Source organism: Apostichopus japonicus, chromosome 10 (genome assembly GCF_037975245.1).
Source record: "Apostichopus japonicus isolate 1M-3 chromosome 10, ASM3797524v1, whole genome shotgun sequence".
NCBI classification, from domain to species: domain Eukaryota; kingdom Metazoa; phylum Echinodermata; class Holothuroidea; order Aspidochirotida; family Stichopodidae; genus Apostichopus; species Apostichopus japonicus.
The window spans coordinates 1,637,771-1,654,319 of record NC_092570.1 but is presented as its reverse complement, the minus strand read 5'-3'; the positions used below and the strand labels follow the sequence as shown (position 1 = coordinate 1,654,319).

The window sequence follows — 16,549 nt, the reverse complement described above, 5'->3', positions numbered from 1 at the left end:
ATCACATCAATATCAACAACAGATTCTATATTATCCGATATATGTACTCTATCAATACACAATATTGGTAAATCATCCCTTGTTATATCAGATAAAGATTCTATTTCAGGGAAATCTTTCATTATATCCTCAACAAGAGGTTCACTCGCTGCTCTTATATCAGGAATACACTGTGCGTCTGTCTAGTGGTTATATGATTCAAGGACACTCGAAGATATAATAGACACATTTTCAAATTTATTGACCCATTGATTACAGAGATCTGATAAGTTTTGTGTTTTTCTAAGCTTGCGTTGCTGTTGTTCGTCTATTGTTTTATTTCTCTCATTCATTACTGCATCAAGTCGGTTAATTGTTTCGTCAATCTTTAATTCTCTGTTTTCGATTTCATTTCTTTTGGTGTCCTCTTTCTCTTTTGATTCCCTAATTTTGATTTCAATCATTCTGTCGTACTCGTCTCTTATTTTTCTAATTTTCTCTTCCATTTCTGTTTCTAATTCTTTCATTATGTGTCGAGTACTTTCTTCAAGAACTGTTTTGAATCTGTTGAATTCTCTCTTTTCTCTTTCTTTCTCATTCTGTAACTTCCTGGTCTGATCTTCGTACTGTGTTTTCCATTTTGCTTTAGTTTCAGCGACAATGGACAGAACGTCAATATTCACCCTTTTGATTTTATCAGCAATGTTGAATACAGTATCTTTACGTTTTACAAGTTCTTCCAATATCTCCTTCAAGTGTTCCCTTTCGGCGTTCGCCACTTTCCTGACGTCACGAAGTTCATGACCTTTGTGTTCATCATACGTACATGTCACACAAACTGGGAGGTTTCCGCATGTACAACAACACAACTGAGCCATGTGTTCCGGGTGAATATGGCACCTAGGAGCTTCCATCAATGATGCAAGTGTTTCTTGTGTGAGACTTTTCCCCTCAAGATCATTCAGAGCTAATAAGTGTTTCTGATGTGTGACAAACATCTTCTTGGTCAAATGAAATTGATAACACTGAACACAAAGAAATCCTTTACATATAAAACAGTACGCTGTAACCTTTAACTTCACTTCACAACCAATACATTCTCTCTCTTCTTTGTTTTCAAATGTTTTCTGTAGCTGAATAAACTGCAGCATACTTTTCATATGGAAGTCAGTCTTGAATCCATCGATTCTATCGTTTGGTATTTTACAGACATTTTTACAAAGAGGACATTCAAATGTCCCAGCCTGTCCTACTAATATAGGTTCCAGACATTGCTTACAGAATCTATGCAGACATGGTAATAGTTTCGGTTCTTTAAACAGATCCAAACAAATTGAACATTCGAAGAATGTATCTGCGATGTCTTTCCAAGGCGATGGGCATGCCATTTTTGTCTCGGAAATTTGAGCTGTAAAGCAAAATATTAAGATCAGTGTTTCTGAATATCATAATCTGGAGTAACAAATTGAGAGAAAGAAACTTAATTTAGAAAAACCTTTAATGAACTGAATTCAAAAACTGTTCTTTGTAACCTAAGATATGACGGGTATTATTGCCCCATATAAACACAGAAGTCGAGATATTGGTGCAACTCGATCACTGGCATAAAGGAACCGTTCGGGCGTAGCTTATGACAAATACTGCCTGATAGACGTTTATAGTGCTGGAACGATACCATCAACAGCGCACCATGCCATTAGTGAACTTAACCTTTATACAAAAACTAGTTGACTTGTAATGACAGTACATGATGATTTGAAGTTCACTCAATAAGTTAGTAACTTTAAGGTTTAGTGAATTCGGTATCATGGCAATGATCTCGATATTTGTTCTGTTAAGAATTTTTAGCCCTAGTACTACCGATGGCAATACATACACAAAATTAACGATTATACTGATCACCAATGTAAGTTGGTTATATTATTTCCCATATCGGTTGGAGATACGGTAGATTATGAAACACGGTTTCAACAATTTGACCTCTGGTGACTCCAAATTGCCTTTGACCGCCACAAAAACCAATTGGCTTCTTCTACTCAATGCTGTACTTAACACGAAATATGTGATTGGTCCAGGCTCTCCTTCTTGAGATATCGTGTTTACCCGGGTTTTCACAATTGTACCCCTAGTGAACCCAAACGAACTTTGACCGCCACTCTAAACAATAGGTTGCTTCTAATCACTATATATGAGATTGGTACAAGCTTTTCATCTTGAGATATCGTGTTTACATGGTTTCACTATTTGACCCCTATTGACCCAAAATGACCTTTGACGTTCACAACAACCAATAGGCTTATTCTACTGAATGTGTTACTCTATACACACGAAATATGATATTGGTCAAAGCTTCTTTTCTTGGGATATCGTGTTTACAAGGTTTCACAATTTGACCTCTGGCGACCTCAAATGACATATGACCTCCACCAAAATAATTGGCTCTTACTCCTAAATGAGGTTCTCCTACACACGAAATTTGAGATCGTCCAAGCTTCCCTTCTTGAGATATCGTGTTTACAAGCAAGGCGTCACATGCACACACACAAAATAAACATGGTCTTGCAATAAAGCATATGGTTGTGATACTTTCAATAAATTCATTTTACAATCTTGGATAGAATTTTAAAATGTCATGGAATTTGATCTCCGACGCGAGTACTACAGTCCTTATATATACATACACATTTTTTTAATAAATTAAAATAAAATAACATGAAAGACGTCACTTTTTAGTGGCATTGTGACATCACACATTGGTTATATGGGAATTATGACTTTAGAGAATCACAATATCACCACCATCTTACATAAACAGACATATTTCTTTTACTATTGTTCGTCGGAGCTGTTGATAATCATCAGGAACTGTATCTTCATTTCATCAGATAAAGATAATGGGTCCGTTTCATCTTAAAGTTTCTAGTCGTTTCTGCAAATATTGCTTATTCTCTCCTCATCGACTGCCCTTGATATTCGATTCAGTGTGGTGTATGCTCTGGATATTCGTTTCTTTCATGTATGTTTTCGCGGTTGACTTTATTCTGGCATCTGTTGGAAAGAACATTTATAAAGTTACCAGCGTTGATCCAGTTCTCTAAACGTTTGAAGTACATTTAGAATGCTAAAACAAGTCATGTTAGATGTTGACCGTTTGTGTTACGTTTTTCAGCAAACAAATCCCTTCTTTTCTTGTCTTTTCTTGTCTTTTCTTGTCTTTTCTTGTCTTTTCTTGTCTTTTCTTGTCTTTTCTTCTTTTCTTTTTGCCTATATTTTCTGTTCACATTTCTGTTTGTGTTGTTGTTTTATTTCTTTTAAATCAACTTAAGTTGGCATTGCAATGTCTTGTCAACAACAATACCATGATCTCGTAAGAATTCTTTTACGATTCCGTATAGGAAATAGTGAACAAGTTGTGCACTTTAGTTTCATGTATATTGATTTGGGAAATAACATCTACTATTACTTGAGCTAAAGTCAATCGAAAACTATCTTTAAAGTTATTAATATAGCACACTATTTGGTCATACATAAAGTCAATACAAGCAGATAATATCCTTGGCGATATTATTGTACCAGTTTAATGTACCCTTTCAATGTCGTAACATCAGAGAATCCTGTCATATCTAGTAATATTAAAATAAGAAACACTGAGATATACTCACCAGACCATAACAAAGCATCCTTCCTGGATATGGTGTAGCTGTAACTACAAGTAGCTTCTCTCCCTTCTCTGTCATCAATGTTGTCATACATACAGCTGGATATTCTGTCCGTTTGGTTGTCAACAACTGCTGACCATCTTGACTGTACTGTGTGATGATACGTCTGTTAGTACCATACCACAAGATGTATACAAAACCTGCCCTGTCTTTACATATACTCGAAGGAGACCAAGTCCGTCCGTCAATATCTGGTTTCGGAAGCTCGTATAGTAACTCTGCTTCTGTTTTAGATGTATCCATGGTTACAGCGCATGCACATCCACTCTCTAAATCGCATATCAGCAGAACTCCTTCATGATAAAGGATATCTCTTGACCATTTTATAACCTCTGGCAGCTTCAGAGCTCGAATGAAATGAAATTCTTCATCAAATATAAATAGCAATCCAGTATTCCGTGTACCTACAATGATGTGGCCACGTAAAGTATCAGTAGTTATACAAGTCGCATACTTCCTATCCACCGTTTTGATGTCATCAAAGAGGGACGTGATGTTATTTTGAGTAAAGGACCCATCTTGAATATTATAAACACCAAGCTGATTGGATTCACAAACTGAAGCTATCTTATCGCGTGATAAAGCAGCACAGTGACGATTGGGATCAGGATAGCTCCCTTTGCTTTCATCTATCTTGTTATGACGAATCTGGCGTCCTTGTCTGTTTATGACAGTGATAAATGATTTGCCACGTGATAATCTCCCAGAGACGACGATGTTACCAGAGCCAGTACTTGTTATACCAGTTAACCAAAACCAACCAGATTTGAACACATCAACATCAACAACAGATTCTACATAATCCGATATATTTACTATATCAATACACAATATTGGTAAATCATCAATTGTTATATCAGATAAAGATTCTATTTCAGGAAAATCTTTCATGATATCCTCAACAAGAGGTTCGATCGCTGCTCTTATATCAGGAATACACTGTGCGTCTGTCCAGTGGTTATATGATTCAAGGACACTCGAAGATATAGTAGACAAATTTTCAAACTTATCGACCCATTGATTACAGAGATCTGATAAGTTTTGTGTTTCTCTAAGCTTGCGTTGCTGTTGTTCGTCTATTGATTTATTTCTCTCATTCATTACTGCATCAAGTCGGTTCATTTCTTCGTCAATCTTTAATTCTCTGTTTTCTATTGCATTTCTTTTGTTGTCCTCTTTCTCTTTTGATTCCCTTATTTTGATTTTAATCATTCTGTCGTACTCGTCTCTTATTTTTCTAATTTTCTCTTCCATTTCTGTTTCCAATGCTTTCTTTTTGTGTCGAGTACTTTCTTCAAGACCTGTTTTGAATCTGTCGAATTCTCTCTTTTCTTTCTCTTTCTTATTCTTTAACTTCCTGGTCTGATCTTCGTACTGTGATTTCCATTTTTCTTTAGTTTCAGCGACTATGGACAGAACATCATTATTCACTCTGTTGAGTTTATCAACAATGTTGAATACAGTTTCTTTACGTTTTACAAGTTCTTCCAATATCTCCTTCAACTGTTCTCTTTCGTCGTTCGCCACTTTCCTGACGTCACGAAGTTTATGACCTTTGTGTTCATCATACGTACATGTCACACAAACTGGGAGGTTTCCGCATGTACAACAACACAACTGAGCCATATATTCCGGGTGAATATGGCACCTAGGAGCTTCCATCAATGATGCAAGTTTTTCTTGTGTGAGACTTTTGCCCTCAAGATCATTCAAGGTTAATAAGTGTTTCTGATGTGTGACAAACATCTTCTTGGTCAAATGAAATTGATAACACTGAACACAAAGAAATCCTTTACATATAAAACAGTACGCTGTAACCTTTAACTTCACTTCACAACCAATACACTCTCTCTCTTCTTTGTTTTCAAATGTTTTCTGTAGCTGAATAAACTGCAGCATACTTTTCATATGGAAGTCAGTCTTGAATCCATCGATTCTATCGTTTGGTATTTTACAGACATCTTTACAAAGAGGACATTCAAATGTCCCAGCCTGTCCTTCTAATATAGGTTCCAGGCATTGTTTACAGAATCTATGCAGACAGGGTAATAGTTTCGGTTCTTTAAACAGATCCAAACAAATTGAACATTCGAAGAATGTATCTGCGATGTCTTTCCAAGGCGAAGGGCAGGCCATTTTTGTCTCGGAAATGTAAGCTGTAAAGCAAGTTATTAAGATCAGTGTTTCTGAATATCATAATCTGGAGTAACAAATTGAGTGTAAGAAACTTAATTTAGAAAGACCGTTAATGAACTGAATTCAAAAACTGTTCTTTGTAACCTACGATATGACGGGTATTATTGCCCCATATAAACACAGAAGCCGAGATATTGGTGCAACTCGATCACTGGCATAATGGAACTGTTCGGGCGTAGCTGATGACAAATACGACCTTATATACGTTTATAGTGCTGGAACAATACCACCAACAGCGCACCATACCCTTAGTGCACTTTACCTTGATACAAGAACTAGTTGACCTGTAATGACAATACATGATGATTTGAAGTTTACTCATACAGTCAGTAACTCTGGGGTTTAGTGAATTCGGTATCATGTCAATGATCTCGATATCTGTTCTGTTAGGACTTTTTAGCCCTAGCACTACCGATGGCAATAGATATACAAGCTTAACGATAATACTAATCACCAATGTAAATTGGTTATTTTATTTCCCACTTAATGGATATAACAAAATACAAATGAACTAAGGAAACATGTTTGAAATTATCACCGTTTTACATTTCAAGACTTACCTTATTTTAATGTTTACCTTTTCCCTTAGTTTTGTATCAACCTAGCTGCATTTGATCTTTCTTAAGTTGTTACGAATCGGACCAAGAAGGAAATACATGAGAATATACGCAGTACGTTGTACGTATATGTACAATAGATATAACGAACAGAACTTATACAATTGAGTTTGAAATTTGATATCACGAGAACATCCACGCAGAACTGATATGGTTGGTATATTATATCAAAAGTAAACATTGCGAAAACTACCATTACTAAAGTCCTTAACAAGTCCTTAATGCCATGCATTTGCTACGAGCAGGAAAGCTCCGGTATTCTCGTAATAATCCACTGTGCTTCAGTTTTATAACCAATCATGCACCATTCAATACTTCCGGGTTAAAATGGCCGTGCACCTTCCTTCATACATTGAACACAGAGACCAATCGCAGAACAGAATAGTTACTAACCTTGTGGTAGTTGCTTTTAGTCGATGGAGTATTGGGGCCTTATTGTAATTCAAGTTGAACTATCAGAATTACTTGAATCCTTCTTTATCCAGTTGTTGAAAATATAACAGACGAGACGCAAAGTACCGATTCAAGTCCAAAACCACGCGATAGTAATGGAAATCCCCAGTTGCTGATTTGGGTGTCAATGTATTGAGCAATTACCTTACACCCTCCCGTAACTTGTTTAATGGTGCTTTAGTGCAGAGCCATATTTCTACATTCCGTGCGTACACGCACCCAAACTATACACACAATTCAATACTACTACTAATAATAATAACAATACTACTACTACAACGACTTCTAATAATAATAATAATAAAAATATATAATAATAATCATATAAATAAAAATAATAATCATGATAAAAAATAGTATTATAAAAATAATAATAATAACCGGAATGCAAAATGCATTGAGTTTACGATGACTTCATTGCACTAGACTTCTACTTGTTAACCAGAAATAGCTATCACAATATAAATAGTCCGAACCACTTCTTTGATGAACAATTTACACTATGGCAAGGCAAACACAGATCAGTCTACTGTACGTGGCAATACACACCTCCACCAAAACCAATAGTGGTCTTGTACTCAATGTGATGCATCCACACGCTATAAGTATGAGAAGTATCCAAGATTCCCATCGTTAGATATCATGTAAAACGGTTTTCAAAGTTTGACGTCTGGTGACCTCAATTGAGATTTGACCTCACAGGCAACAAGATTCTTGTACTCAATATGCCAAATCCATATACCATGTATGGAAATTATCCATGATTTATATTATGAGAAATCATGTTTTAAAGTTTTGTCAGGCCTCGATACTGAAATGTTTTTTTTTAAAGTACTAGCTATTTGGCGAACGTGACTAAAACTCTCCTCGCCAAAACGCAAATTCCACTCGCCACTATGACTGTTGTTCAAGTCTCCATAGTACAGATCTACAACATTGATACTTTCTATGAACTACAGATTAGGCACTTAGGGAGATATATGGTGTTACGTACTCGCACATTGGAAAATTATGTGTCTATGCAGTGTGAACTTTAAACATTTTTCCACCAAAAGTAAGTGTTGAACAAAGTTAAACATGTCGCAGAATCATACATATGCAGCTTGGGCTACTGTATAGTGTCTCAAACAATTAAAAATAAATCATTTTAAAAAGAACCTACGACGATAGCTTGGCTTCTGCTACATTAGGAATCTTCTAGTACTAAACATATACCATATACAGTAGCTATAGGTGTGCGCGATGCCTAAGCCTATACAGTACCTCACTCCTACTATGAAGCGCTTCTTCGATTCGCGCGACTTCCGATATTTTCCCAATTATTTTATCTTGGCTTAAACTACATATTGGTGTGCGAAAATATTGATATTACTCCATTACACTGCCTAAATCAAAGCGATCTTTTACGAAATGAAAATCTAAGGTTTAAAGAGCATCTATCTTTCAATCGCAACTGAAAATTTTTGCAAAAAATCATGGCAGTGATAACAGCAAACTGTCTTGTCTGAAATCTTCTTTAATTTTATATTTGGCGAATTATGACTGATGGCATGTGGGTAATGCCTGAAGAAATAATGTAGGAGATGTTTGGCCACCTCAAGTGAATTGGTATTCTGACATGAAGCATTTTTTTTCTTCACGTTGTTGTGTTAACGAACCCAATTTTACCCTACTCAGATGGGGATGACCAATGTTTATTATTAGTAGTCTATACCGGGGCGGCTAGTACTATACTCTTCTGTGTAGGGGTTGCCTGTGCATAACCAAGCCGTGGTGATGTTTAATAACATTTTCTAATTGGTTGAAAATTTAATATATGAACCCAGCATATTTATTAATACCTTTGAAACATGTTACATCCTTCTTAAGCTTAAACTGTTCCCTGTAATGAATTGTTATTTTAGACTTTAAATGATGATTTCGCTGTATGTTTATAAATGCTCCGTGAAGTTTGTGATCAATCTCCGCACATGAAAACTTCCCGTACATAATGCACGTGCAGCTAGCGAACCATAAACGGCGCCTGGTCGTTTTCTCAACGTAACTACATCCCAATTTGAAGTTTTTATTTGGCACTGAATCTCGACAATTGCGAAATACGACGGAAAAACCTCAACGACGGGAACTAATATTTAATACAGGTATGTGATTCACAACGGTATAGTTGATTCCAATGAACGTTGTATGTACATACATGACACCTTTGTAATGCAATGACGTATGCAGTTAGCGACACGGTTAAGTAAATGGCTATTGGTTAGCCTTTTATGGTACTAACTACAGATGCCCATCAGCTAATTTCCAATTGCATACAACCTCTATTATTATTATGAGGCGTAACGCACATGTTATGTAATAGGCTCGTCGGTTGGAGATACGGTAGATTATGAAACACGGTTTCAACAATTTGACCTCTGGTGACTCCAAATTACACGAAATATGTGATTGGTCCAAGCTCTCCTTCTTGAGATATCATGTTTACCCGGTTTTTCACAATTGTACCCCTAGTGAACCCAAACGAACTTTGACCATCACTCTAAACGATAGGCTGCTTCTAACCAATGTGGTACTCATTCCCACTATATATGAGATTGGTACAAGCTTTTCTTCTTGAGATATCGTGTTTACAGGGTTTCACTATTTGACCCCTAGTGACCTCAAATGACCTTTGACGTTCACAACAACCAATAGGCTTATTCTACTGAATGTGTTACTCGATACACACGAAGTATGATATTGGTGAAAGCTTCTTTTCTTGGGATATCGTGTTTACAAGGTTTCACAAGTTGACCTCTGGTGACCTCAAATGTCATATGACCTCCACCAAAATAATTGGCTCTTACTCCTACATGAGGTTCTCCTACACACGAAATTTGAGATTGTCCGGGCTTCACTTCTTGAGATATCGTATTTACATGCAAGGCGGCACATGCACACATACAAAATAAACATGGTCTTGCAATAAAGCATATGGTTGTGATGCTTTCAATAAATTCATTTTACCACATTGGATAGAATTTTAAAATGTCATGGAATATGATCTCCGACGCGAGTACTACAGTCCTTATATTTACATATACATTTATTGAATAATTAAAAATAAATAAAATGAAAGACGTCACTCTTTAGTAGCATTGTGACATCACACATTGGTAATAGTGGAATTATGACATCAGAAATTCACAATATCACCACCGTCTTACAAAAACAGACTTGTTTCTCTTTACTATTGTTCGTCGGGGCTGTTGATAATCATCAGGAACTGTATCTTCATTTCATCAGATTAAGATAAAGGAACCGTTTCATCTTAAAGTGTCTAGTTGTTTCAGCAAATATTGATTATTCTCTCCTCATCGGCTGTCCTTGATATTCGATTCAGTGTGGTGTATGCTCTGGATATTAGTTTCTTTCATGTATGCTTTCGCGGTTGACTTCATTCTGGCATCTGTTGGAAAGAACATTTATAAAGTTACAAACGTTGATCCAATTCTCTATACGTCTGAGGTACATTTAGAATGCTAAAACAAGTCATGTTAGATGTAGATTGTTTGTGTTACGTTTTCAGCAAAATAATCCCTTCTTTTTTGTTCTTTTCTTGTCTTTTCTTCTTTCCTTTTTGCCTACATTCTGTTCACATTTCTGTTTTTGTTGTTGTTTTATTTCTTTTAAATCAACTTAAGTTGGCATTGCGATATCTTGTCAACAACAATACCATTATCTCGTTAGAATTCTTTAATCTTTCTTTTACGATTACGTATAGGAAATAGTGAACAAGTTGTTCACTTTAGTTTAGTGTATATTGGGTTTGAGAAATAACTTCTACTATTACTTGAGCTAAAGTCAATCGAAAACTATCTTTAAAGTTATTAATATAGCACACCATTTGGTCATACATAAAGTCAATACATTAAGATAACATCCTTGGCGATATTGTTCCAGTTTAATATACCCTTTTAATGTCATTACATCAGTGTATCCTGTAATATATAGTAAAATTAAACTAAGAAACACTGAGATATACTCACCAGACCATAACAAAACATCTTTCCTGACCACGATGTAGCTACAAGTAGCTTCTCTCCATCCTTTGTCATCAATGTTGTCATACACCTTACTCTGTGTTCTGTCCGTTTGGTTGTCAACAACTGCTGACCATCTTGACTGTACTGTGTGATGATACGTTTAGTAGTACTACCCTGTTCTTGTGACCACAAGATGTATACAAAGCCTGCCCTGTCTTTACATATACTCCAAGGAGACCAAGTCAGTCCGTCAATATCTGGTTTCGGAAGCTCGTATAGTAACTCTACTTCTGTTTTAGATATATCAATGGTAACAGCGTATGCACATCTACTCTCTGTATCGCATATCAGCAGAACGCCTTCATGGTAAAGGATATCTCTTGACCATTTTATAACCTCTGGCAGCTTCAGAGCTCGAATGAAATTCAAGTCTTCATCAAATGTAAATAGCAATCCAATCTTCGTGATGTACCTACAATGATGTGGCCACGTTTAGTATTAGTAGTTATACAAGTCGCATACTTCCCATCCACCGTTTCGAAGTCATCAAAGAGGGACGTGATGTTATTTTGAGTAAAGGACCCATCACGAATATCATAAACACCAAGCTGATTGGATTCACAAACCGAAGCTATCTTATCACGTGATAAAGCAGCACAGTGACGAAAGGGAAGACGAATCCGTTTGCCTTCATCTATCTTGTTATGACTAATCCGACGTCCTTGTTTGTTTATGACTGTGATGAATGAATGGTCAAATGATAATCTCCCAGAAATGACGATGTTACCAGAGCCAGTACTTGTTATACCAGATAACCAAAACCATTTATCTCTGATCACATCAGCATCAACAACAGATTCTACATTATCCGATATATGTACTTTATCAATAGACAATATTGGTAAATCATCCATTGTTATATCAGATAAAGATTCTATTTCTGGAAAATCTTTCATTATATCCTCAACAAGAGGTTCACTCGCTGCTCTTATATCAGGAATACACTGTGCGTCTGTCCAGTGGTTATACGATTCAAGGACACTCGAAGATATAGTAGACAAATTTTCAAATTTATTGACCCATTGATTACAGAGATCTGATAAGTTTTGTGTTTCTCTAAGCTTGCGTTGCTGTTGCTCGTCTATTGATTTATTTCTCTCATTCATTACCGCATCAAGTTTGGACATTGTTTCGTCAATCTTTAATTCTCTATTTTCTATTTCATTTCGTTTGGTGTCCTCTTTCTCTTTAGATTCCCTAACTTTGATTTTCTTCATTCTGTCGTACTCGTCTCTTATTTTTCTAATTTTCTCTTCCATTTCTGTTTCTAATTCTTTCTTTTTGTTTCGAGTACTTTCTTCAAGACCTGTTTTGAATCTGTTGAATTCTCTCTTTTCTTTCTCTTTCTCATTCTGTAACTTCCTGGTCTGATCTTCGTACTGTGATTTCCATTTTACTTTAGTTTCAGCGACAATGGACAGAACGTCATTATTAACTCTGTTGAGTTTATCAGCAATGTTGGATACAGTATCTTTACGTTTTACAAGTTCTTCCAATATCTCCTTCAAGTGTTCCCTTTCGTCGTTCGCCACTTTCCTGACGTCACGAAGTTCATGACCTTTGTGTTCCTCATACGTACATGTCACACAAACTGGGAGGTTTCCGCATGTACAACAACACAACTGAGCCATGTGTTCCGGGTGAATATGGCACCTAGGAGCTTCCATCAATGATGCAAGTTTTTCTTGTGTGAGACTTTTCCCCTCAAGATCATTCAGAGCTAATACGTGTTTCTGATGTTTGACAAATATCTTCTTGGTCAAATGAAATTGATAACACTGAACACAAAGAAATTCTTTACACATAAAACAGTACGCTGTAACCTTTAACTTCTCTTCACAGCCAATACATTCTCTCTCTTCATTGTTTTCAAATGTTTTCTGTAGCTGAACAAACTGCAGCATACTTTTCATATGGAAGTCAGTCTTGAATCCATCGATTCTATCGTTTGGTATTTTACAGACATCTTTACAAAGAGGACATTCAAATGTTCCAGCCTGTCCTTCTAATATAGGTTCCAGACATTGTTTACAGAATCTATGCAGACATGGTAATAGTTTCGGTTCTTTAAACAGATCCAAACAAATTGAACATTCGAAGAATGTATCTGCCATGTCTTTCCAAGGCGACGGGCATGCCATTTTTGTCTCGGAAATTTAAGCTGTAAAGCAAGTTATTAAGATCAGTGTTTATGAATATCATAATCTGGAGTAACAAATTGAGGATAAGAAAATTAATTTAGAAAGACCTTTATTGAACTGAATTCAAAAACTGTTCTTTGTAACCTACGGTACGACGGGTATTATTGCTCCATACAAACGCAGAAGCCGAGATATTGGTGCAACTCGATCACTGGCATAATGGAACTGTTCGGGCGTAGCTGATGACAAATACTACCTGATAGACGTTTATAGTGCTGGAACGATACCACCAACAGCACACCATGCCCTTAGTGAACTTTACCTTGATACAAGAACTAGTTGACCTGAAATGACAATACATGATCATTTGAAGTTTACTCAAACAGTCAGTAACTCTGGGGTTTAATGAATTCGATATCATGGCAATGATCTCGATATCTGTTCTGTTAGGACTTTTTGAGCCCTAGCACTACCAATGGCAATTGATATACAAGCTTAACGATGATACTAATCACCAATGTAAGTTGGTTATATTATTTCCCACTTAATGATATAACAAAATACGGATGAACTAAGGAAACATGTTTGCAATTATCACCGTTTTACATTCCAAGACTTACCTTATTTTAATGTTTACCTTTTCCCTTAGTCTTGTATCAACCTAGCTGCATTTGATCTTTCTTAAGTTGTTACAAATCGGACCAAGAAGGAACAACATGAGAATATACGCAGTAAGTTGTACGTATATGTACAATGGATATAATGCACGGAACTTATACAATTGAGTTTGGACTTTGATATCACGAGAACACCCACGCAGAACTGATATGGTTGGTATATTATATCACAAGTAAACATTGCGAAAACTACCATTACTAAAGTCCTTAACAATTCCTTAACAAGTCCATGTATTTGCTACGAGCAGAAAAGCTGGTGGTTAATACCGTAATTATCCACTGTACTTCAGTGTTATAACCAATCATGCACCATTCAATACTTCCGGGTTAAAATGGCCGTGCACCTTCCTTCATACATTGAACCACTGATCTGTACACTAGTGTACAGATCAGTGCATTGAACACAGAGACCGATCGCAGAACAGAATAGTTCTAACCTTGTGCTATTTGCTTCCAGTCGATGGAGTATTGAGGCCTTATTGTAATTCAAGTTGAAATATCAGAATAACTTGAATCCTACTTTATCCAGTTGTTGAAATACAACAGACGAGACGCAAAGTACCGATGCAAGTCGCGATAGTAATGGAAATCCCCAGTTGCTGATTTGGGTGTCAATGTATTGAGCAATTACCTTACACCCTCCCGTAACTTGTTTAATGGTGCTTTAGTGCAGAGCTATTTTTCTACATTCCGTGCGTACACGCACCCAAACTATACACATAATTCAATACTACTACTAATAATAATAACAATAATACTACTACTTCTAATAATAATAATAATAAAAATATATAATAATAATCATAAAAATGAAATAATAATCATGATAAAAAATAGTATTCAAAAAAAATAATAATAATAATATTTTTCCATCTGATTTATTCACGATTATTAAACATGTATATGGTACATTGATTATATTTAGAGTTCCGATAACAACATAGGTATGCATCTGAATGATACAAAGGAATTATTTACATGATGCGAAAATTGATTCTGAATTGAGTATTTCTTCTTCTCCTCTTATACCGAAATATTTGATACACATCCAGAAAAACAAACCCTCAGTGAATACAAAACCCACGCTTGCACACGCGCAAAATAGTACATATACATACACATACAAAGACCCACACACACACCTACACACATACAAATACAGAGACACACACGCATACAAACACGTTAGTACGAACATAAACACCCCCACACAAGTAAAACAAAGCACAGTGAGGAATAAAACAGCGTAAAACATCAGAGATTGTCTATGCTACTACATAAATGTAACAGTAAGGTATTTGATAAGCAGAGGTTATTCATATTAAAAATAATCATAATCATAATCATAATTATGCTTATTATTATTATAAAAATAAAAATAATAATAACCGGAATTCAAAATGCATTGAGGTTTCGATGACTTCATTGCACTAGACTTCTACTTGTTAAACAGAAATAGCTATCACAATATAAATAGTCCGAACCACTTCTTTGATGAACAATTTACACTATGGCAAGGCAAAACACAGACCAGTTTTCTGTACGTGGCATTACACTCGTCCACCAAGGCAAATAGTGGTACTCAATGTGATGCATCCACACGCTAAGTATGAGAAATATCCACGATTCCCATCGTTAGATATCATGTGAATGGTTTTCAAAGTTTGACGTCTGGTGACCGCAATTGAGATTTGACAATTATGATTTGGCAACAAGATTCTTGTACTCAATATGCCAAATCCATATACCATGTATGAAAATTATCCATGATTTATATTATGAGAAATCATGTTTTAAAGGTTTGTCAGGCCTCGATACTGAAATGCTTTTTAAAGTACTAGTTATTTGGCGAACGTGACTAAAACTCTTCTCGCCAAAACGAACAATTCACTCGCCACTATGACTGTTGTTCAAGTCTCCATAGTACAGATCTACAACATTAATACTTTCTATGAACTACAGATTAGGCACGTAGGCAGATATATGGTGTTACGTACTCGCACATTGGAAAATTATGTTTCTATGCAGTGTGAACTTTAAATATTTTTTTTCGCCAAAAGTAAGTGTTGAACAAAGTTAAAAATGTCGGAGAATCATAAACACGCAGCTTGGCTACTGTAGTGTCTCAAACAATTAAAAATAAACCATTTTCAAAAATACCTACGACGATAGCTTGGCTTCTGTTACATTAGGGATCGTCTAGTACTAAACATACGCTATATACAGTAGTTATAGGTGTGCGCAAGTCCTAAGCCTATACAGTACCTCACTCCTACTATGAACCACATCTTCGATTGGCGCGACTTCGAAGATTTTCCCAATTATTTATGATGGATTAAGCTGCATATTGGTGTGCAAAAATATTGATATTACTCCATTACACTGCCTAAATCAAAGCGATCTTTTACACAATGAAAATCTAAGGTTGAAAGAGCATCTATCTTTCACTCGCAACTGAAAATCTTTGCAAAAAATCATGGCAGTGGTATACAGCAAACTTGTCTCAAAACTCCTTTAATTGTATATTTGGCGAATTATGACTGATGGCAAATGCAAATGCCTGAAGAAATAATGTAGGAGATGTTTGGCCACCTCAGGTGAATTGGTATTCTGACATGAAGCATTTTTTCCCTTTCACACCTTTGTAATGCAAGACGTATGCAGTTAGCGACACGGTTAAGTAAA

At 36.0% G+C, this 16,549-nt stretch overlaps 1 protein-coding gene across 6 annotated transcripts; it reads right to left on the bottom strand.

Annotated features, from left to right (window-relative positions):
• Positions 1-1,394: 1,394 nt before the first annotated feature.
• LOC139975281 (uncharacterized) lies at positions 1,395-14,632 on the bottom strand. Of its 6 annotated transcripts, none has more exons than XM_071983067.1 (4): positions 10,990-11,405; positions 6,455-10,409; positions 3,642-5,854; positions 1,395-3,027 (listed from the first exon to the last, which is right to left on the bottom strand). In XM_071983067.1, exons 3-4 carry the CDS (start codon positions 5,832-5,834, stop codon positions 3,016-3,018), a joined length of 2,205 nt encoding a protein of 734 aa, XP_071839168.1. In that variant the 5' UTR covers positions 5,835-5,854; positions 6,455-10,409; positions 10,990-11,405; the 3' UTR covers positions 1,395-3,015. The 6 variants fall into 6 exon arrangements, 2 of the variants coding, with proteins under 2 accessions (XP_071839168.1, XP_071839167.1); XM_071983066.1 differs by having other exon boundaries at positions 6,905-10,409; XR_011795708.1 differs by lacking the exons at positions 3,642-5,854; positions 6,455-10,409 and adding an exon at positions 13,808-14,632 and having other exon boundaries at positions 1,400-3,027; positions 10,990-13,207.
• Between the last annotated feature and the right edge of the window lie 1,917 nt (positions 14,633-16,549).